We start from the raw sequence: 24,809 nt of genomic DNA, 5'->3' as shown, positions 1-24,809 counted from the left end.
CTTAAACCACCTCTGAACCCTGATGCCCTGGGGGCCAGGCATTACTTTTTAGGCCTTCTCCTGGGATTTATTCAGTATGCCCCAATTTATATGAAATTGGGTCCTTCACACAGTTGCATCCTCATGCTTTGAAAATGTCAAGGCCTTACCTTGCAATTTGTACTCACTCTCCTTTCTCTACCCCACACCCCGAATCACAAGGGAGAAAGTGACCATTCTTATCCAAGCAAAATGTAAACAAATATTTATTTATTTAAGGTTTATTTGCAGTATTAGCCCAGTTCTGGTGCACAGGAATTTCCTCCCTCTCTTTCCCGCCTGGTGTGGTCTGGAAGTGATCTTGCTCCCGCTACCCCTTAGAAGGGGTGATTGTGTTTGGCATCTTTGTCACATGGAGGAGGTAATGGCAGAGGGACTCAGCACCTTCTCTCATCCACCCCACCCCACCCAGTACACTGAGAGCACAGCACCTATGGGCCAACCAGTAGAGCTGAGAGTAACATTAATCATCATGCCCCTGATCTTTTTGGCATTGTGAGAGCCTGGCAGGATAGCACACTCTGATGTCATAACTAGACCAAGGGAAAAATTGTACAGGTGTGCACTTGCAGGAAACCTGAAGTAGGGGGGAAGGTTTGACGATACAATTGGTTGGGGGCGGTGGAATGTGAGATGGTCATCAGGAAGAAACCCTCCCTGTACTCTGAGCCCCCTGGCTGGCCAGTGATAGCTGCTTTCCTGTTCAGTGTAGGACCTATGAAATTAAGACTTATCGTCCCTGACCATGCAATCTGAGACACCCACCCCACTGTAATTGGTGAACCATGAGGGCAGATGCAGGCCACACCATCCATAGAGGCCGGAGAAGCCTAACTGGCAGCAGTGAGTCCCATTTGGGTTCCTTGTCCCCACCAACCATGGCATACCCTAAACCATGGGACTCAGCCCATTATGGAATAAATGGTTACCCTGTATAGGTACTGCCAATGGCCAGCTCTCAGGATGAAATTAAGGCAGCTGTCTAGTCAGATCCATTCTACCATTTCACATTAATAAAAATACTAGTAGCTGAAAGCCGGTGTTGTTACACAGGTGTAATACATAAAGTCATGCATATAAAAGCTGAAAATGACGGAGAATTTAAACAAATTGACAGTGACAGACCATAAATCCCAGATAATGGTGGTGTGTGTGATTGTGTTCATTTTCATTTGGTGGGGGTGGGGTTGTGCTGGAGATTTGTGGTGTTTTGTGCAGGTGGCAGATCAGAAGTGTGTACTGTGGTGAGGTGTTATATATATATTTTAGATATTGTATGTGCCGGCTCTGTTGTTGTGTGGGTGATTCTGCAGAACAATGGCAGCTGGGCCAAATAATCCACCATCTGTGTAGTCTCCTTCATACAACCAATGATATTGTTGTGTGCATATGAGCTATAGAGTAAGGCTAATGATTGGTTGAGTTACCACTGATATAGTGATCTAGGACTCCTGGCATGGTATACATACAAGCCTTACTGTAGCTGGATGCTGCAAGGGAATAATTTGTGAAGTCAAAATGGCTGAGAACTTAAAAATGTGACAGTAACAGACTGAGAATCCCAGTGATGACTGAACCTGGTGATATGCTCAACAAGTGCCCTTAGCAACACTTGTAGCTGTTTCCAACCTCAACAGACATTTTAGGCTTCAGATGTGAGGTATATTGACACATCTGGAGTCTTATTATACAGATTAAATGTCTTGGTTTATACATCAATGAGGAGGAATTTACTAATGAGACAAGGTGAGTAAGGTTATATCCAGGCCAACTTCTGTTGGTGAGAGAGACAGGCTTTCAAGCTTACAGAAGTTGGTCCAATAAAAGATATTACCTCCCCTATCTTGTCTGTCTAATATCCTGGGACCGAGATGGCTACAACAACACTGCATACAATGAGCAATTTACTAGTTGAATTTACTAGGGTTGGTACTAAGTCTTGTGAATGCTTTTGTATATATTTTACATAGCAATGCATTTTTAAAAATTTTAATGTATATTCACCTAGGGCCCAGGATGCATTCATACTAAAAACCCAAAATATAAATAAAAATGAATAGCTGTTTTAAACAGAACTAGCACATATTGTTCCAAAGTTTCCATGTTTCCAAATTTGTTGAAAATAGAAAGTTCCCCTCCACCCAGAAGGATAACTAAACATACAAAATGAAGAGACCTTAAAGTTAATTTTACTTTGTGTTTAAAATGGCAAGGAATTGTGTGAATGCAGATATTTAATGAACAGACATGTTTCTCTGGCAGGATTGATTTTCATTTGTGTGGTAAGAAATTTTATAAAAAATGAACAAAATGTTCCACTCAATTACCATTGTTAATATATGTTAACATTTCTTTTTTTATTTATTTAAACAGAGAAATCTTACTGAATATTTTGTTGCTGTGGATGTGAACAACATGATGCAACTTTATGCTAGTATGTTGCATGAGAGACGAATCATTATTACCTCTAGCAAACTAAGCACTGTAAGTACTTCACACATCTCCTTTTAAGTAGAATATATTGAGCATTTCATAAAAAGACCTACAGACCTCTGCAGATTTAGATATGTTCCATGTGTACTTGTAAGACAATATCTACATACTTTTTTTGATATATGATTTTAATCTGGCTCTTGAAGTACAAAAGTCTGATTTATATAAGACCCACTCAGATACATTAAGTCAGGTTAATTATTTTTTCTTATCAGGAGATGAGAGTTCTTTAACTCTCCAGAGTTCATTTCTGTGCCTGCTACCCTATAAAGAATTCTTAAGGGCTATTATAAGATCTTTATTATTCACTTGTGGCTTATTCCATTGGAGCTACTTGAAGGAAATCAAGGGGCCATAATAATAGCTGCTATCCTAACCAGGTAATAGGTAGATTCATCTTTGTTGCAGAGTAGTAGTTTGGGGCATATACTGTAATAGCTCTGATTTGGAACAGCTCTTGTGGCTGATGATAATTTACAACTCAAAATAGCATTTTTATTACAGGTTTTAGGGTACTGCCCACATTGAAATGTTTTTCCTTATGTCAGTCTAGACTGGTGAAATGAAAGAATGTCTATGTTTGGTTACAAAAACATATCTAAATATTCAGATATTCCTTTGTTTTAAACGTTGAGATTTTCTTATAGTTTGGATGCTTGAGAGGTTAACTCAGGTTGCAAGTGACTATCATTTTACAAACCAATTTGCATCATAGTATATATTTGTCATTTAGTAGCTTTAATCTTTTGTTAAAACTCAGTCACAGAAAATCCTTTTATTTCTTTTTAAGCAATGCTGTATACAGCCTTTTATCTGACACATTTTCCATAGTAGTAATTCAACATTACCAACTTTACTAAACAGCAAATGAACAGTTTTCTTTGGGAGCAGGATTTAGATGCAGTTTTAAAAACACAATTCGGAGCAACTTTTCAGAGATAGACAGATGTTCTATTTTGTTTCTAAAAACAAATTTCTATGTTATGTAATATTTTTTGAGATCTCAGAGAATATATGGTATATAAAGATTAATTTAAATTCCATTGAGCCAAAAAGGAAATTTTGTGGGGTGGGAAAAACCCTGTGTTGCGAAAGGATGCTAGTAAGTAGCAGCAGTTCCGACAATTAAAAAAGAAAATGAAAACATCAGAAGTCCCCAAATATACAACTTGTTGTGTGGGCTGCTGCATCGTGCAGAGTCCCACGTGACTTTAGTGGGTCTTAATGCAAGCGCATCAGTTCACATGCCTCAAGGTGCAGGAGCAGAGCCAAGCTAAATAACCCATAAATAGTTTGTTATTGAATGAGTGATGTGCAGCTTTTAGAAAGCAGTTGATGATGTAAGTACTGTAAGCTTTCAAAAAAAATTCTATTAAAATCCCGTGCCTTTGACTTTTAAAAGCTAGATCTTTTCCTTTAAATTCAGACTAGGCTAGAATCTCCCATTTCAAGCATACAGTCCAAGATTTATTTCAGTTTATCTAAAATGAATCCATCAAGAGTAGTGCATGTACAAAACTTATCAATAAAAGATAAACAATAAGCAGTTTTAACTGATGTCCAAACTCAGAAGTCCTCCCAGCCTCCCCTACCCCAAACCAACACCTCACACCATCTGCTTCCCATCACTTCACCCATCCTCTCTCCCTGCAAAAGCCTAGGAAAACAGATTAGCATCACCCCATGAACAACAAATTTGGACTTTGTCAAACCAATGAGGGAAGAGACTTCTAAAATGGTTGCTTCTTCACAGAAAATACCTTGGTCCTCACCCTCTAGGCTGAACAAACTCTGACCTATTTTCTGAAGTCCAGAGGGGTTGGACAATACGTAGAATTAAGCCATCTTTGCCGCTCACCAATCCAGCTGTATGCTTGGTCCCTGATAAGTGATATAATAGCCATAAGGCCCCAGTGCTGCTCTAGGAGAAGAGATTTGTAGGAGTCACTGTGGTGTTCCTTATTCCCCTGCAAGATTCCTGTATTAGTCAGTTAAGACGGGTTTAAGTCTGCTTTATGCTGGAAAGCTTAATGGGATGTATAATCTGACCTGTTTTTGCCTCTAGTTCCCTCCCATTTAAGACTAGGGCTGTTAGCCTTAATATCTCAGTTGATCTCAATGGCATAGTTCCAACTGGCATGGGGCACAGAGGGCCCCACATAGGGGCTACAGGAATCTCCTGAGTCTGATATGAACATTCTAGATCACCAAAGAATGTCATGTGAGGTCTCAAATAAAAGCCAGTATCACGTGCATCATCAGTATCACTGTGAAACGCATGTGCAAATGTTGTGCAAGGAATTATGTGTATATATACAGAAAATATGTTCTTAATTTCTGTGTCTAGGAACTAGTCAGCAGCAAAGGTGCGAAACAGATTTTCTGTCAGACAACAGATGTATTTCCATACATCTTTTTACATATAAATTGAGTATGGTCTTGTTCACAATGGGTCTCCTATCACCAGTCTGAACTGAATGCAGATGAAGGATTGTGAGCAATTCGGAAAGAAACTAACTGAGGGAGAGGGGGAGAGAACCTTATCTGGAGGTGCTCTCAAAGGTTTGCTCTATTTGGGGGGCAAAGAAAACACCCCTATCATCCTTCACTGAGAAAGTAAATGTGAAACAAGTTTGCTTCATGACAAAGGGGTCTCAGCCAGGATTGGTTGAAAACATTGTAGAGAACTTTGGGTGAAATAAACTTCTTTAGACAGTATGTTAACCTGTTACTTTGAATTTAGTCTGTAGAAAATGGGTCATGATTTTGTTTTATATGTAACCATTTGTTTCTAATATTTTTACTCTCTATCACTTGAATCTCTGTTTTTTGATAATAAACTTATTCTTGCTTTCACTATAAATGTATCTAAGTGCTGTGGTACTAAGCAAAGTGATGATTCTGAGTTGAATCTTGCAAGCTGGTGTGTACTGTTACTTTGGGAACTTCAGGCCTGTTAATTTTGTGAGTGTTCAGTGGATGAACCCTCAGGGGTTGGTATGTGCCTGTTGCTACCTGTACAGGGAGGCCTGCGGGGGTCTGGATGGGACGGGCAGCTGTATTCTGAACTATCTGAAGTTTCTGATCAGTTTTAAAATGCAGCCTCATAAAAATTGCATTGCAATAATCCACTAGTGAAGTGACATAGATACTATGGTGAAATCTTCACCGGAAAGAAAATGCTGCAATCTCTTGACCAACTATAGGTGAAAAGATATTCTTGTCCAGATAGCGATCAATGCCATCTCAAAACAGCTTAAGATACAATAAAATCCCCAAGTTGTCAACTTGAATAACAGATCGCAGCAAATTCCCATGAATGGGGGAGCTGATATCACTTCCTCAGTTTCTTCTGGTTATTTTTCCCAACCTACCAACAATATCAGAGTCTAAACTGGATTAAATTTTAGTCATCTAGCCCATTTCCAAGGCACAGTACTGGCAAAGACAATGTTTCTTCTAAATTTTCTTTGTACCGAGTGGGCTATAAACTCCACTGAGTGTTACATTTTTGTCCTTGGGCAAGCTTACAATTTATTATTAAGGACAAAAAGAGAGAGAGAGAGAAATCCCTCACAGAACTGTGTGAGAGCATACAAAATGGATTGCAATTGCCTTTTAGAAAGATTACATTCTATTGAAAAATGAGTATTTCAGGACTGTTTAAAGTATGGATTATGAAAATGTGTAGTTAAGGACTTTAAAAAATGTGTACTACAATAGAGTATCATGTATATGTGTGTTCAGGGAGTTGTAAAGACATGTATTATTGTGCAGTAGTGTGCCAATAGTTGAACATTCAGTTGGAATGCGTGAGACCTTCTTCCATATCTAGTAGCGATGACATCCATGATTAAGTTATGAGCTGTTGCTGACAATAATTTTGTTCAGGATTCTTAGATTCAATCATGAAACTTGGAACCATGTATGAAACTAAAAATACCACATTTGGCATTTGTTGGTACTCTGGATAACTGTACTCACAAACAAAACCGATTTTTGCCATGTTCATGCAATAATTAATGATAATACAAAAAAGGAAAAAAGTCACATGATTGATATTTGAAAATTGGCTACTGTAATTGTTACCTAAGGTATTTTAGGAACATCTGTGTCACATTCAGGAGCATCAGTCCTTGAGGGAGCCATCCTACCATCTCCTCCTAGGAGCCCCTATCTCCCTCAGCCCCACTCCTTATTCCTCCCTGTTGGCACTGAGAAGTGGGTGCTGAGATACCCTGTCCTGCCAAGGGAGGGGGGAAAAGCCCATCTGCTACCTACATTCTATTTCTGCAAGTGCTGCTCATTGGGGCTAACTTTTTTTTCTTGCTGTCCCCTGTCCCTGGGATTTTCCCCTCTGCCACTCTCAGGCAGCACCTCTCCCTCTTTCTTAACCATGGCTCTTACCCCATCCCTGATTTTGCCTATCTGCCTCTCTCTTTTCTCTGCTTCCACCTGTTTGACATACAATTTGACTTCCCTGCATAAATTCAAGCCATCCCTCCCCTCCAATTTGCTTTCTCTGTACTTTAGTAGCCCCCATTGATAGCAAGGAGCCAATTTTAGTTCTGACTGAGGGAAGAGTCGGCAGCGGCTTCAGCAGATGTTACTGAGCATGCTCCGATTGCCCAACCAGGATCAATAACAGCAAAGCAGCAAATCATGCCAGGGAGCAATTTGTGCTGCTACACCAGCTGTGCTTCCAGCTATGTGACGTGTGGTGGATACAGAACAGTTGCTTAGCTGTGCATGCATGCAGTTTACAGGGAATGTTGGGCAAAGGACTTGGTAAATTGGTCAACCATACTAGTGAGGTCTGATAAAATAGAGATGTAGAGTTGAGTGTCACTGACATAGGACTTCAGTACACATTGCCTCCCCATCTCCCGTAACAGCCTCTCTTACAAATTGAAAAGGAGTGGTGGTAGAATTACTTATTGCTGTACAGTGCTGTTTTTATATATATAAACAGCACTGTGCAGCTATAAACTCTTCTAAATTATTCTATCAAAAGTATTTTCAATAGTTAAGAATGATTACATTTGCTTTTTGGTGTGATTAATACATTGCTTCATTAAAATGATTGACTGCTGGGTTTAAATATGCATGTGTATTAATAAAAATATTCCAAATAAACAAACAGTCTCTATTTGAGTGACGTGTATGCTAGATTTAGTTCTCTTGGCTATTGCATGTATAAAATAATAATTTGTTGACTGAGCTGAAAAGGTATCCTTTTGATATTCCTATATTAAATTTTGATTCTTAAGCAAATTTATCTTTCAAAGGTAATGATATCAAATGCATTTTATTGTTAAGGGAGTTGCCCCTTATTTTGGGGTTAAGTTAATACCAATTGTTTATGACAGTTCATGAAGACTGGGTTGTGATGTCACTTTCAAGTTATCAGCTCTGTTTCGGTTCACTATCTCAGGGCAGTAAGGACCGATAACAGAAGGCATAATTCAAGGCTTCCCTCAATCTCTCCTTACCCTTCTTTTGTGGGGGATGCAAAATTACTTGAATATATCTGGAAAAAAATTCTTTTAAGTCTAGCACTTCTCTGCTATAAATTTGATGTGTTTGTTGTATTCAAGATAAAGGACTGGCCCTGGCATGAAAGCAAGAGAAAAATACAATATTGCATTTATAAAGAAGGTTTACTTTGAGGGAGGGAGTACATAGAAGAGAGGGTTGAATCATTAAGTTATCAGTTAGCCTTTTTAATTGGTGATTGGACCATTTGCATTTTTAATCTAATTTGTTCTAATAGGTTTAACTCAGTGAGACGCTTGCATTTCATTCCCAACCAAGCAGGCTTCTGTTTTGTATGCATCTTTTCATAATTGCAACTCTGTTTACTCTTTTGCATTTTTCTATAACTGATTAGCTATGATTATTCTTCTATTTTTAAAAAACTCCCTCTGCTTGAATTTTAATAGCAATCTGCATGGTGAGCACAAAAAGGTGTAGGCGGAAACTTCCCTGCACTCAGTTCTATTATAGCTTCATGGTCATTATTTTCCCTAGCTTTTGGCTCTTACTAGTACAGCTTTCCAACTCCCTTTAATAATATGGTTGTCATCAACCTTTCAGCTTGCTTGGGGCTTAGTGTTAGAGTGGGCTAGATTCACCTCGCCTGAGGAGCATGTTCTGTAAGATCTGTTTGTAGCAAAAACTACAATTTGTAGCTTTTGAACAGGTATCTATAAAAGAAAAACAAATTACCTTTTGGAATGAGTGAATGAAACAACGCGTGGGATATAGTCACAGAGGTGATTTTTGTTGTTTCACTTTAACTGAATAAGGAGGACTGGTCTTAGATGTCGTGTTAAAATATTGAATATTTTCGTATATTAGTATTTTAGCATCCACTGCTATATTTGTATAAATTGTTTTACTAATTAAATGGGGATATAATAGTAAGTTTTAATGCAGTTTATTTTTTATTCAATGTTTGCATACGTTATTAAGCTAGTGTGGAAAGCTTTTCTAGTAAGGCTGAGCTAGAACATCGATCTTATGCATGCTGTAGACAGGCCTTAGATGTTTAGGCCCCAAGTGAACCTGCTGTGGTAGTCTACCAGAACATCATACCATAGTCTCATGTATTCAAAGCAAAGGAATAAATCATGATTTTACAACAGTGCATCAGTTGACTTATTGCTGTTTTGTGACCAGAGGTAGGAAGGATTGCTGTTTAAAGCCATGTCATCGGTTCTCAAGTCAGTCAAGCATGAAGGCTTGTCATATGCCTCTATAATTGTACCTCACCAGACTTTCTCTAACTAGTCAGCTGGGGCTGTGCATTTTGTCTCAAACACCCGGCTGGCCAGCGTCTGACAGGAGCTTTCTCATCATGCTGTCAGTAATATGTTAACTAGAGTGTATCTTTTGTGGCCTATGTGGCAGGTGGAAAGGAAGCTTCACTTTAAAGCAGATGTCTAAATGTTATCTCCATTTTGACCAATATTTGTTTTAGCTAATATCAGCCTGATAAGTCTGTAAGCACTGTAGTTAAAGTTTTGACTTCACTGTCTGTGAGCCCTTTCTGGAGAAGCTTACATATAAAGGAATGCACTAGGAATTCTTTCATTATGTTAATAATAGATGTAACTATTTTTGTAGGTATTTGACTTTGGGCTTTTCCTTGCTTATATGCAAAGAGAGCAGCCCCACTCAGTCACTGAATACAGCATAGTTAGTTGGATTGAATGGGGTCTTTAGAATCTTGTTGAGCCTGTATAGATTATTTTTACCCATTAAATTCTATTCAGCTCCCTTGCCTTGACAGTCATAGTATCTATAGTCAACCAGGGACTAGGAAGACCAGATGAGTCCTTTGAGGATGTGATGCAGCTGACCAGCTGGTAGGAATGCAAAGCACAGTCTCCTTAACTTAAATGCTAAGCGCATCACCTTTGCACATCACTTTGCTGCTTCCGCAGCTGACCTTAAAAGAGAGATTCATGAGTTTGTTCCCAAATTGATGTGTCCCTAGGTGGTATTATTGTCCACTGAGTCACAAAGCAAGTTCAGCATTAATTGTCTATTTTTGCCCTTCCTTTAATAATATCTTTGTGGTTCGTAGGCTGCAGATTCATCCTTGGCCATGTTTAAAGAATAACTGCTGACCGCTACTTTGGGAGTGGGGCAGATCCTTGGAGTGGCTGTAGAGCACACAGTGTAAGTCAGTGAGGAAGGGGTTTGGAGCTCACTTTTTTACTTCTCAGTCCTGGGTTGACTGTTTGCAGGAATGTTCCTCAGGTGTAAACTGAAGGATCCAAAACAGTATCTGGGGATCAGCTCCAGTTGTGCCTATATGCTGGGGGAAGGCACTGGCATAGAAATTGCTGTGATGGCTCTGTGCCTCCAGAGTGATCCCCCTACACTGGGGTGATCCTACATTAAGCAGATTCTTTTGGTGGTGCAGTGCAATATGGCTGCTCTTCATCTGAGAAACAGATTGTAAACTTTATAGCAGCAATCATGTCGAGTAGAGTTATCCTGATAATTCTGTGCAAAATACAGACTTAGGGTGAAATTCTGCTGTCAAATATATGCACAAAATTCCAGTAAGGTCAGTAGGATGTGTGTGGACATAGCTGAGGGATGAATTTAGCTCTGGAAAGTAGGAAAGTGATATTAATTTGTTATCCCATTCATAAAGCATTGCAAAGATTTAACTGATATTAAGTGAATGCCCAGAAATCTCATTAAAACACACACACACCGCATTATTACCACTGTTGGTGCCTGCGAACAAATGATGAACAGCAGCAGTACAAAAATAAATGTCATTTTAAGGTGGGGAACTGACACACACACAGGCTAAGTGACTTGCCTAAGGAGACACCAAAAGACGTGGGCAGAGTAGGGAATTGAACCTAGGTCTCCCTAGTCTTACGCTGGTATCATGAACACTGGATCATCCTTCCTGTCTTTACAATACAATAAAAAGATGAGTGACACTAGACATGAATTGGGGAAAAGCAGTGAAACCTGTGATCAGGAATTACACTGTTGACAATTCTGGTTTTATCTGATTAGGTGGGAGTTACATAACAGTGTTGTAGTTTTTCTCCCCTTACCTGCTATCTGTATAGAAACATAAGTAATAGAACTATCGTGCTTTAAAAATAAGAGCTCATTTTCTTTTCAAGAAAAGATCATGATTCAAAGGTGGATCAGCAAATTACCTTTTAAAAAGCCCACCATCTGCAGTTTAACACTAAGGCAAAAAGAAAAAATTCCTGGTCTGACTGGGACTACTCCTCACTTTTCATGTCCAGTAATCCCTGGCAATTCAGTAAGGAGTGCCAAACAAGAGTGCCATAAGTGCCAAAGATAATGGCAGTTTTTGTGGTCCTGGACTAAGGGTCACTAAAAAACTCTTCAGGTGCTGAGTCACTATGTAGCTGGGCCATATTTGAACTGGTGACCTAAAAGTGAAATGCTCCATAATCCATTATGAATTGCCAGAGCAATAAGGTCCCTTGAAAAAAACTATTACTCAGTTGATCAGTGGCTGCGTAAAAGTAGGAGATGTGATCAATGCCTGAACTGAATTGGTATGTCACACTTGCACTTCTTGCCCGCATACCATACCAGCAGTATTTAGCTATCTGCTTTTTCCCACTTAGCACAGCTCCTCGCCCATCCCATCATTTCTCTTCCTCATATTCACTGTTCAAAAGATGAATTACAACATAGCCAATGATGCTCTCTAGTCTTGCTTGCAGTAAATAAGTCGCTTGTCAGCTATTCACAAAGAGTGTTGTTCCCTGCTGCTCCTTAATTAGTGGACAGCAGGAAAGCATGCCATAGAGTTCCTCTACCTTTTGAGGGAGGATAAAAAAAATTATTCTTGGGAATTCCCCCTTCAGAGGGGAAAAACATATGCAACCCCCCTTGTTTTATGGTAGAGCCACTTCTTTTGCATAGAGAGGGGAAGTAGTGGGATGGGGGGAAAGAGGGAGAGAAAGGATTAAGGGTGAGACAGAAGGTAGTAAGAGGAGGGAAACGGGTGAGGAAACCTGGGTGTGGGAGAAAGAGAGGTTGGGGGAGATGGGAAAAATTAGGGAGAGATTTAGAAAGTAGGGTATAAGTGAGCAAGAGGGGAAGGAAGGATAGCACATGGAAATGGAAAGAATACCAGGAGACTGAAAGCAAACATTAGAAAAGACAAAAAGGTGAGAAGAAAGCAGTGGTAGGTGGAGTTAGCTTTTTCAAGATTAAAGGAGCACCAGAATGGAGAGACATTCTTTATTTAGTCTAAAACGTAAGGGGACACTCAATTTGAACTTGTTAAACTTGACTAATATTTTTCAAAACACTCTTCTAAAGAGCACCATTTAAAATATGTTCTAGCTTTTTTTGGAGGAAAAACATTTTAAAAAAATTACAAAGGGCTTGTCTCTGCTACTTCTTAAGCCTCCACTTTCACTTATGCCTAGAAAGGTGTTTTGTGCAGGAAAATAAGCCCAGTTTCCTCCTTGCACCTGCTCCTTTCTGGGCACTCACCTGCCCACTGCCTCCTCGATTTCATTTTCTGCTCTGCTGCTATTACTGGGAAACACCCTTTTCCTACGCCCATAAGGCTAGGCAAGAATTGTTTGAATTCTTTTCCCTTCCAAGGTAGTATACAAGAGTGATATCACCATGCTGCATCATGAGAGAAATAGCAACTGCCCATCAGCAACACAGTGAAATGACTGTACACAAAATGCTGTCAAATGCACAGAATAAACATATTGAAAATACAGATTAAAAAGAGGACAAAATTGGAAAAATAGGAGGTTATTTTTAAACTATACCTACAAGTTTAAAATCAACATTTTCATGTTATTTATTCAATGTCCAACACTTCATTTTATTTCCTTGGTTGAAAAGATAAATTTAAATAGAGGGGTCTGATCATCATCCTTGGGGTTGTAATGGGAGGCAGACAAACCATTAGGTCTATGGGACTTTGAGGAAGAGTGTGCCAGGGCTCATTTCTAGACATGACATTCAAAGCCACTGACAACATTAGAAAATGTTTTGGGGAATTGATTTTTGATGCTGTAGCTCATACGGTAGATTTTTTTAAAGGTGATTGTACGGCACCACAGGTTAATTTTACTTGCGCATTTTGTGTAATTTGAGTCACTGTGTTTGGCTTACAGACAACATTCTGCTAATAAGTTTTTATAAATTCCTATTTTTCATATTGTCATGATTGTAAATCTTGTCATCTGTATTCTCTCAGTTTTGTTTTCACTGGAGGTTGCAGAAAGTGCTTTGAACAAAGTAATTTATACTGATAGAATGTTAACTGTCAGATAAGAAAAATGGTTTGTGTGATATATGGAGTTATTGTTTTCAGATCATTCACTTGAATTAGATGGATCTGCAAGTAGCTTTCAAATAAATATATTGTAGAAATCTGTTAACAAAAAGCTTTCAACTCAAAATAGCATTGTTTCAAAAAGATTTCAGTGTTTCTGTAGAAATTAAAAAAAATGTAAAATATTGTAGAAAATTGCTTCTCTTGTTGACATAGACTCCAGACTGCGAAAAAGTATAAACTTAAGTCAGTCTCTATTGCTACTTTTAATTAAATTAGTTTACTAGAGAGATGTATTTCCAAAAGGCAAATCCTTCTGGCTTGTCAAAATGTGTAGCATGCAAACTTGCATTGTTATGCATTAAATATTGTTAACTAGTGCTCAGATGCTGTGGTGCTGGGTATTGTTGTAAGAACCTAAATAGAAATAATCTCAAATCAAAATAGAGGTACAAATATAAAGATTTCCAGAGGATACTTTACTGACAGCTCTCGGCTAGTCGATGTTTTTTAGCGATAAATCTGACATGTTTGAGCATGTACTACTGCTGAGAGAGCATACATATTAAACATGTGTCCCCGTTGTGCAAAGTCAGATGATTAGGTTACAGTTTTCCCACAAATCCTGACAGAACATTGACTCCACTGTGTACAGATCATACAAACTTCTGAAAGTGTAGTCAAGTTTTGTTTGTTGGTTTGTTTTAAGGATATGTTCCTTTATGGCATATAAAGACTCATGCATTTCACAGTCTGGAATTGACAAATGACCTTTTAAAGCCATATTATTTTATTGAATCATTCCAAAAAAGATGATGATACAAGCAGGACTGGAAACATTTTATAAATTATATACTTCTCTTGCAGCCATACTCACCTTCTTAATAATAGTAAATTAATTAATATCTAGCTTTTATATAGTTCTTTTCATCTGTAGGTATTAAAACACTTTACAAAGGAATTAAGTATAATCATTTTCATTTTACAATTGGGGAAACTGAGGCACAAAGGCAAAGTGACTTGTCCAGCACCAGAAATAGAACCCAGTCTCCTGAGTCTGTCCACTGCTTTATCCACTGGATTACAACGCCTCCTATATCATATGTGGATATTTTTTCAATAAGTATAAACATTTTAGACTAGGAAATGAGTTTAGGAACTGTTTAAATTGATTTTGAACATGATTTGGTTGCATATTATAAACATGATTTTAAAACATGATTCTTATAAAGTTTAATACCATCCTCGCTGGCTTGACAAAACATATAAGAAAATAGTTTAACTGGAGACTTGTTTAAGCTGATTTTAAAAACAGTTCCAAATTCAGTTCCATGCCCAGTTATAATGGAATCTTAGAAGACAAGAAGATATATAGAACACCAGACCCTCAATAATATACTTCTTGTCCACCATGAGCTTTAAATATTAAGATCAAAATCTGAAACATGTCTGTACCCAAGCAGGAAACCACTGCAAAGTATAACCATGGGTAGGCAGAATCCTCTCTGTTGACACCATAGACAGTTGTTTTACCTCAGACTGCCCTAGCTGCAGGCAGTTGACCAGTCATTTTGAAAGCTCATAGTAAAGGTTCATTGATAGGGTTGAACGTTGGAGTACCAAAGGCACATATCAGAATTGTCAAGTCCTTGTGTGTAAGAGAGAAAGAAAGCTATAGTCTTTTGATGTTCTTAGGGAAAGAACAAACTTGCTTTAACTACATCTGACCTAGCACCATCTAACAGCAGTCGCTCTTCAAGGGTGCCTCAGTTTTTGAACATTGTCAGGCTTCTGAAGAGACTATCTGAAATAGGAAGATGTAAGGAAACTCTCCTCGTATTTCTTGCCCAACTTGCTCAGCGTAATTTCAATCTTGTTGGGATTCAGTCTCTGCTAATTTAGTGCCATCTTGTCATGAATTTCACTAAAGAAATTTCTTAAACAACGAAATCCCCTAAGTATCTGGAGAAAGTAGCATATGTAGCTTGGTATTATCAGTAAGCACCTACTTCCCACACACTTTTCAAAGCAGTAGCAGATAGAATTAAAGAGCACTAGAGTTATTACTAATCTCATGGGAACACAACACAAGATTTCTGGGGTGCTGGAACAGTTTTTATAGTGGGGGTGCTGTGTGCCATTGAACTAAAATGTAATGGAAACTACTTCAAGTCAGGGAGTGCTGCAGCACCCCCTGCACCCTTAGTTCCAGCACCTATGATTGATGTTGATGATACTGACTAGAATCCCTTGTCAGGTAGCACCGGAAACAGATGTAAACATTCCCAGTCATACTTGAAAATGCAATAGAATCTATTGACAGACAGTATCAAATGATTCTGACAGCCATAATAATACCAACAAAGGCAGGCCTTTTCCATCATGTTATTTTTGATTGACAAAGGCTATCTCAGCACCATATTTCAGCTCCCTCTCTGAAAACAAACAAAAAATTATCAAACAAACATTTCTGTCCAGGTGTTTTATAGCTGTTTTGCCACCACTTTCAAGACCTAGAAAATCAAATACTGGTATAGAAATACCAAACAGTCGGGTCTAGCAAAGTTCATGCAACAAACTTTCTCCATCTTCTTTAAAACAATAGAATTATGTGCCAATCAGAACATCTTATGTTACAAAAGGAATTTTGCCAGACAAGGATGTAAGCCACAAGTTTTTGCAGGGGAACGGAATACCAGTTCTACATGCAGAAATTGATCAGATTTTGCAGTTGATGTAATCTCCAGTAGCAACTGACAGGATGGGTAGGACTGGCCACAACCTTGAAGACAACTCCAAGACAATTTACTAAAGATGTTTTCTGCCCTGAAAAATATCTGAACCACACTCTCTTTTGTAATTCTCAATAATCCCTGGAGAAATGGAATTCAGTCTGGATGCAGTCTCCAGTTAAATGCACTCTTCTCCCCAGACAGCAAAAACAATCCTGCATTCTGCCAGGGACTCACATAAACCACACTGTTCACTACTTGTTTCAGCCACAATCATTGTTACCTATACCACTTTTCTCTGCATCAGCACCAAGGGATTCAGACTCCACTTTCTGCCCCATGCCTTCTTTACTCAGCTCCCCACAGTGTGCTAAATACTGCACTCTGGTGGTCATATATTACCATTCCTTGCAGTCCTATGAACAACAGCTCTTCAATACCCAATTAATTGCTCCCTTAGCAGTCACCACTGGAACCTAGAGTCAGGTGTCCACTCCCCTCTAAGACTTTCAGAGGTTTCTCTTGAATCCCACTGCACGAAATGGTGGACTTATAAACTGCCGAGTTCATAAGAGGTCAAATGATCAAGTATAGAATGTCCCTTTAATATTTTTCGATTTTTCCTTAAATATCTGGTTATTTAAAGCTAAAGATAGTTTTATCCCAATAGCTACAGAATTCCCTATATTTTCCTGCACCTAGCGGGGGCAATACTACAAATATTAAGGTGCAGTTATTTAGATGGTTAATGCTTTTGGGAAATAACAGTACAGTTTGTAATTTTTTGAAAAAGTAAAATCACAAGGTAAACCAAAAGCACAATAAAATATCAAGATAAAAGTGCAAAATTCTTTCATACACAATGGCCACAGTTATCACTTCACAAATGTTGTAATGTAGAGTTGACGCAGTATTCAGTGTCATTCAGATGAAAAGCATCTTTGTCCCATATATGCTTAAATTACCAAATTTCATTAGAAGTTAGAATGCACACTAAATATTTATATACCTACCAGTGGTATGTTTATAAATCCACTAACTCTTGTTTAAGGAATAGATAGAAATGTTTAAACAATACATTTTTAGTGTATTAAGTACAAAACGTAAGGAGAAATATAATGAACGTCGTTAAATAAATAAACCAGTTAAGTCCATACTTTCACTGCTAGAACAGAGTAAAGTCATGTTATGCATTAATTTAACATTTTTATCTTCTGAATGTCAGCCCAAAACGTGGATCGCAAAGTAGTAGAGACCAGTTATAGAACTTTAAATATCTTGTGCAATATAATTATTCGCTTCCTAGATTGCTTTGGTAATGAGCGCAAACCAAAACATAATGCACATTTTTCAATTTTTTGCATAACTATAAATAGAAATGCTTGTGTGCATCTATCTGTTTTTTATGTATGTGTAAATATAAGATATACAATTTTAGACTCTTGATTAACACAACTTCATTAACTAGATAAAGAGATCTTTATCTAAATTTTGGGAATCTTCTAACCAGCACTTTGCTTTATTTCAGTCTGTGATTGAAATGTCTGCAACAATATTTTTATATGAACAGTTTGGCTTGAAATACAAAATATAATATAATATAAATATTTTAATTTGTGAATCCACATCCATTTTGTATAAAATACTTGAAAACAGTACTGAATTTGTTGTACAGCTTCAAGAATATTACTTAAAATGTAAAGGAAAGCAATCCTAGATAAATCCAACAAATAATAATGAGTGCAAGAGAGAAAGGAAGGATGTTCATTTGCCAAAAGATAAATGAATAATTAACTCTTTGTAACAAAGCAATAATTATTAAATTGGACATTGTACTGTTTTTGGCATTAAGGCAATGTAGTTGTTTGACATAAAGCTAAGAAACAAAATGTTAATCTGAAATGAACAGTTTAAATATGGAATTATGATATACTTGGCTTCCTGTAGTATAGCTGTCAAGCTTGGGCAGTTCGTTGGTCAATAGTGACATTCTATGTGTCAGTGAACAGAGTCTCTTGATACCGTAACCTGCAGTTCACACATTACTGAAGCTCCAACTGTCGAACATTCAAGTCCCTTGGTATTATTGCAGTTTCCAGACTCTCCTGACTGGCTCATGTTTCATTCTTTGGCAATTTGCCCTAATGATATCCCTCAGGAGCTTTCAGACCCTCTTTTTTTCCATATTTAATCGTATTATATTAATCTGAGTGATGAGCAAACTGTGCTGCACAAATTGTAATTGTCTGTGAGTTCTGCCAAGATGCTCTTATAATTATTTTTTCCGTTTTTATTATAAAAAATGTATATGCAAAATTGTTCTATAATTTTTATAAACAAATATAACTGTCCAAGATACCCAGGATGCTAAAACTTTAATTGCTGCTTTGTTCCATGAAGAGATTTCCCCTATAAAATCCATAACATCTCAGCACTGTACTAGCAGGATCCACATTTTTTTAGCTCTTACATTTGCTACAGTAGAAATGCATGCTTAATAAAGACCAGTACTAATTAAGTCAATATTGGATAGTCACTTTATCGATGACCTAATAAGACATTATAACCATCTTTTGTCTTCTTCCATAAACAAGGTGGCTTCTAAACCTCCTTCTGTCTGTGCTATTATCATAGATCACCATCGGATTATCTGTGGCAAATCAAGTACCAGGGAAGGCAATTGTAGCACCAATAGTGGAACTAAAAAGATAAGATTTTGAGTCTTATTATATGCCTGGGTTTCCGAAATCCTATGCATAGGAAAGGTGTTTCCTTCCCCCCTCCCTTCCTTTCTTTTACTCCATCTGAGAACTTCAGATCAGTAGGATTGTGTTCTTGGTGATGTCTCATGTACTGGATCTGGGCTACCTCTGTTTGGAAACAGTGTTGCTATTTTCTCGTTTTGTGCAATTTCCCACCTATTTTATGAATAAAATCAACCAGATTCAGTCCAGTTTATCTGTCTTCATGGTAGGAGGGCCCAGTATGGGAGAGCAAATGCAAAGTAATTATTGGTTGTTTCAAATGGTTTTATTCACAATACTGTGTAGAAGTAGGTCCTCCAGGTAAGGATCTGTGGCATACAGCCTGCAAGATAGCACCTCATGAATGGTAAAACAAACTGGGCTGCTGGGACCAATATTAGTGGAGACTAACATCTCATTACAGGAGACCATGGTGCCTCATACCAGAAGTTGTTCACCTACTGGTCAGAGAACCTTCTCTTGTCAACTTCTGTCCTGTCTCTCATCACGAACTTTCTGTGAGGGGTTATTTGAAAAGGTGACAAAACTGGTCTCATATCATTTGAAGTGTCCTGATTTACTGGACTCTTTTTTTCCAAAAGTTGTTTAGAGATGAAGACAGAAAAAGACTAAGGAGAATTTAGTTCAGCCCTCAGGAATAGTGTCTGAAAGTTATTTATGCTCCTTCTCAGATGAATGGAATGTTGTGTAAGTTCACTTGAGTCCCAAATGTCCATGATGATGATACCCGGTCTGTCTTCTATCTTTGACACCGTTGATCGTGATGTGGTGTTGAGTTACAGGAGTAGAGAGAGCTTCTCTTTTGTGGCTCAGGTCTTTTATCCAAGATTACCAAGGGTGATTTGCAGGAAATTGCGTCATTTTCCCAAAGACAAAGACTATTTGTTTGCTAAGATGTCTGTGGAAGGCAGAAGGTTTGGGTATTTGGCTCTTTAAATTATTAGCTGGAAAACTATTTCAGTTTTGGGGCATGCAGCGGGTTTGCTATGCTCTTAGCTCCTTTGTTTGGCTTATTAATGGGGATTTAAAACAAAATAAAAAAAGTATAGGATTAATTTCTGATGTTACTCTGACATATCTGAGTTTGCAGGCATGATGCAAGGACATCTGTTTGCTCTTTTTTTTTTTTTTAAGGGAAGATGGCTTAGGAGGGATAACTATTAGGGGCATCCTTTTCAAATTGTTTCAGTTTATCATTTTGTAAATGTTTGTACACTTGAAGTCTTTAAATCCAGGTTGGAGGATGTCAGTAGCCCAGCCAGGGGTTAAGGGCCTACTGTGGTAGTGGGTGGGTGAGATTCTGTGGCCTGCAATATGCAGGAGATCAGACTAGGTGATCGTGATGGTCCCTTCTGGCCTTAAAGTCTATGAGTCTGTGTGCAGAGGTTATGATGGTCTATAATACTTTGGTCTAATGTTGTTTTTTGGGTTTAGTGTGTGGGTGCTGGGTGGTGTTGGTGGCCTGTGATATTCAGGAGGCCAGACTAGATGATCTGGTGGTCTGTTCTAGCCCTAAACTATGACATCTTAACAGTTGAAAATAATATTAACAATGCTACGTTTAAACATTTTTTCATGCAGTTGAGACTTTAAAAATATAAACATTTCATTTTAAATTTTGTACTTTGTGTTAAAAAAATTTTCTTGTCAATTCTTTGTATATATTTTTATTTTCAGTTAACTGCTTGTGTTCATGGGTCAGCTGCATTGTTATATCCAATGTATTGGCAACACATATACATCCCAGTGCTTCCTCCACACCTTCTGGACTACTGCTGGTAAGATAGCTAATATATTATATTATGTTTAATTCTGAGATACGTAGCTATAATATGCCTAGCTTTGTCAATCTAGGTAACTCATGAAAACATTAATAAATTGTATGAATGAATACACTAATAATGATGCATGCCCCAATTCAGGAAGGCACTTAAGCTGGAACAAAGATGAACTTAAGCATGTGGCTAAGTGTTTTCCTGTATTGTGACCTTAAACTGTAATACTATGTATTATCAATATAACATTTGGAAGCATATTTACAAAAGCTGTGTATATTTTCCAAACAGAGAATGAATGCAGTAATTTTAATATAAGTATCTTATCGTTTTCATTTATGTAAAGCTGTTTTACTTTAAAAAAATACTGGAATTGTAAGCTAAAGTCTGATTCTTGGGTTTTGATTTAGGAGCAAAAATTAATGGGCAATATTATTATATTATATTATTATTTAATATTTGGATTCCATTAGCATTTTTGAAGCCCAGTCACCATCAGGACCTCATCCAGTTCCTGCCCCAAAAAGCTTACAGTCTGCTTTTGGGTATTCAGAATCTTTGGAGAGGATATTTTTTTGTCAACAAATACTGCTGTTAAAGAATTGCCCCAACCTGCAGTGTGCTGATCACATGGAAGACTTTGTATTCTTGTCAAGTTACAGTTGAAAGTTGTGCTTTTGGCCTCTATGGCCACTTCTCACAATTGTTCAAGAGAAAGTGGCTCCAGTTATACATATTTGGTGGCCATGAATTAGTAGGACTGTCAGGGTATTTTCAGAAGTAATTGACTGTTCAAAAAAGGCTTGGGCTTTAAGACCTAGGAATACCAATGATTTATTATTCATTTATTTGTATTATCATAGTCCTTAGTGATGCAACTGAAACAGAGGCTCCATTTGGCTAGTCACTGTACATACACATAGCAAGAGATAGTCCCTGCCCCAAGGAGCATGTAATTTAAATAGACAATTCTGAAAAGAATGGGGAAAAGAATTATTATGCCCATTTTACAGATATGGAACTGCAGCCTAGAGATGTAGAGTAACTTGCCCAAGGTTAGACGGGAAGTGTGTGAAAGAGCCAGGAATAGAGCCCAGATCTCCTGAGTGCCTTAACAACAATATCTGCCTTCTTTCCTGTCTTTGGTTAATGTTTCCTGTATCCCCCGCAGTTGAAACGTTTGGTAGGTTGCTGGATTTTTTGTAGAACCTATGAGTATTGGTGTTTGTTTCATTGACTTTTGTTCAATCCATCGGTATCATCTTGATTTCTAAAGAAGTTCTAAATCTATTTGCTTAAGGCTTCTTGGTGGTCTCTTCTTAAGCAGATGGTTGATTTGTGTGGGTTGTTTTTTCTCTCCATGGTAGTATCTTTATTTTATTAGTAAGTTATCTTTTCTCTTTTTTTCCCTTCAAAGCATACCCAAGCCCTTCATTTCAAATGATACATTTCTTTTGGAGAAACTCATTCCTGTTTGCTTTCTCTCTAGCCTTTGAGAAAATGCATCAAGACAGGGGTATAGCTTGGACACAGTTCTTTTAGCTTTCATGTCACTTGAACTTAGAATCAGAACTCCTGACTCTTCTTCAATATCATCCATCTTTGCTCTTCTCAGAAAGAAGGCAGATTTCTGAACCTGAATTCACCCTTTTCTTCACCTGGTACCCTTCAATATTTATCTTGTACCACAGGGCTTTTATTTCTCACTACTAAGCTGTGGATAGTATACACAGACATTGTAATGGCAAGTCCTGTGCACAGTTGATTGTCATGTTAATAGTTGAGATTCTAGGTCTTAATGGCATGATCCAAACATTTGATTCACTCACTAAAGAAGCAAGAAGTTTCTAAACTTGTAAGACTTGTTTATATTCTCTTTCTTTGTTTCTTTAGTACTATAGAGGAAAACAAGTTTATAAAGTTTTCAAGTTGCGACATAAAAATCACAAAAGCAACCGCATGATAGGGGAAATTACCACAGCAATTATAATTCAACTTTTTTTGCTCAGCTTATTACATATATATGTTTCTCTATCTGAGGGCTTCTATTACAGGGCTGTTTTATTTTTAGGCAGATAGAAGTATTACAATAAGGGCTACATGAAATACTTCTCCTTCCCCAGGTTCTTGGCTCTGATTAGCAAAGTAAATATTTTCCCCATAGGCATAGAACATGACCGAGTGTTGAGGAACACTAGTTAGATATAGGACCCTACTGTATGATTTCAGTGCCTAAATGTAATGAGAGCAATCTATGGGTGCTGCCACTTCAGAATGAGTAAAATGACCTTAATAAGCTTTCATGTGCATTGTTATTATGTTGCCATTGTCTTGACATAAAAATGTTATTTGTATTTTTACAGTATTGTCTTTGTTTCCTTTTGGCCCAATATGTCATGTCATAACCAGAGATTGCTCCAATATTATTTCACTTGGACTTCATTATGCTGTCTCCCATAGACTTAGTCACATTGTCACAGCATCATTGTAACATGAAACTCAATTCAAGAAACTGAGGTATTAGCAGCTTGCCATGGAAATTGTTTGTGCCAGAGAGGTTTGGCTGTTTTAAAATCATAGTTAAAAAACCCAAACTAACTAAGATTATTTAGTCTACTTAAAGGAAGTAGGCCCTGATTTTGCAAACACTTACACATGTGAGTAACCCCATGAGACCCAATAGAAATCATACAATATAGAGCTGGAAGGAAACTCAAGAGAGCATCCTGGGCTGAGTCCAAATAATTGTCCAACCTGTTCCTAAAAACCTCCACAACCTCCATTGGAAGCCTATTCCAGTACTTAATTATTCTTAGAGTTCGAAGAAATGTTTTTTTTCTAATTCTAACCTAAATCTCCCTTCCTGCTGATTAAGTCTATTACTATTTGTCCCATCCTGCATGGGCATGGAAAACAATTGATCACTGTCCTCTTTATAACAGCCCTTAACATGTTTGAAGACTCTTATGAAATTCCCCCTCCCCTCCAGTCTTCCTTTCTCAAGACTAAACAAATCCTGTTTTTTTTAACATTTTCTCATAATCAGGTTTTTATTCCAGCTGAGGCCTCACCAGTGACGTGTAAAGCAGGACAGTTACCTCACAGGTCTTACATATTACACTCCTATTAATAAACCCCAAATGATATTAGCCTTTTCACAACTGCATCACACTGTTCACTCATTTTCAGTTTGTGATCCGCTATAACCCCCAGATCCTTTTCAATGGTACTACCAATTTTCCCCCATTTTATAGTTATGCATTTGATTTTACTTTCCTAAGTGTAGTACTTTGCATTTGTCTCTGAATCAGTGACATGTGCCCTTTATTATTTACCACTCCCCCAATGTTTGTATCATCTGAAAATTTTATTAATTATGATAGTATGTTGTCTTCCAGGTCATTGATAAAATGACAAATAGTGTAGGCCCAAGAACCTATCCCTGCTGGACGCCACTAGAAAAAAAACCTGCTTAATGACGATTCCCTGTTTACAATTACGTTCTGAAACCTTTCAGTTAGCCAGTTTTTAATCCATTTAATGTGTGCCATGTTAATTTTATATCATTCTAGTTTTTTAATCAAAATGTCATGTGATAGCTATTTTGATTTACATTAATTACATTACCCTCTTTTAATTATTTATTAATCAAGTCCCGTATCTCTTGCTTGGGATTGATGTTAGACTGACAGGCCATAAATTCCCAGGTCATCCCATTTATCCTTTTTAAAAATTGGCAAACCATTTTCTTTCTTCCAGTTTCCTGGAAATTTCCCACTGTTCCAAGACTTACTGAAAAATCAATAGTCCAGTGTGTTCCTCAGCTAGCTCTTAAGATTCTTGGATGCAAGTTACCTGGATCTGCGTATTGAAAAATGTCTAAATTTAGTAGCTTTTGTTTAATACTAGTAGAATTGAAAGAGTGTATCAGTACCTTCTGAAGAGACTGTGTCATCTGTTTTCCCCCACCCAAATACATAACAGAAATATTTCTTGAACATTTCTGCCTTTTCTGCATTATTTCTGATAATTCTACCATTTCCATTTAGTAATGGATCAATAGCATTGTCAGGATTCTCTTTGTTCCTAATATATTTTTTTAAAACTCCTTATCGTTCTTAGCTCTGCTAGCCATAGATTTGTGCTTATCAATTTTCTACAATTTCTAACTTCTGAT

General features: G+C 37.6%; 1 protein-coding gene across 2 annotated transcripts in view; it reads left to right on the top strand.

The window, feature by feature from the left end:
- The window catches only part of DENND1B (DENN domain containing 1B), a 253,203-nt gene that overhangs the window by 143,333 nt on the left and 85,061 nt on the right, over positions 1–24,809 (top strand). For both annotated transcript variants that reach the window (XM_039484997.1, XM_039484996.1), the window contains 2 exons: positions 2,413–2,523; positions 20,535–20,635. In XM_039484997.1, coding sequence (XP_039340931.1) covers positions 2,413–2,523; positions 20,535–20,635 — 212 coding nt within the window. The remainder of the gene's footprint in view (positions 1–2,412; positions 2,524–20,534; positions 20,636–24,809) is intronic.

The sequence above is a fragment of the Mauremys reevesii genome, linkage group 8 (assembly GCF_016161935.1).
Source record: "Mauremys reevesii isolate NIE-2019 linkage group 8, ASM1616193v1, whole genome shotgun sequence".
Classification (NCBI taxonomy): Eukaryota; Metazoa; Chordata; order Testudines; family Geoemydidae; genus Mauremys; species Mauremys reevesii.
Note: the sequence above shows the minus strand (reverse complement) of the source record. Positions and strands in the feature narration are given on the sequence as shown.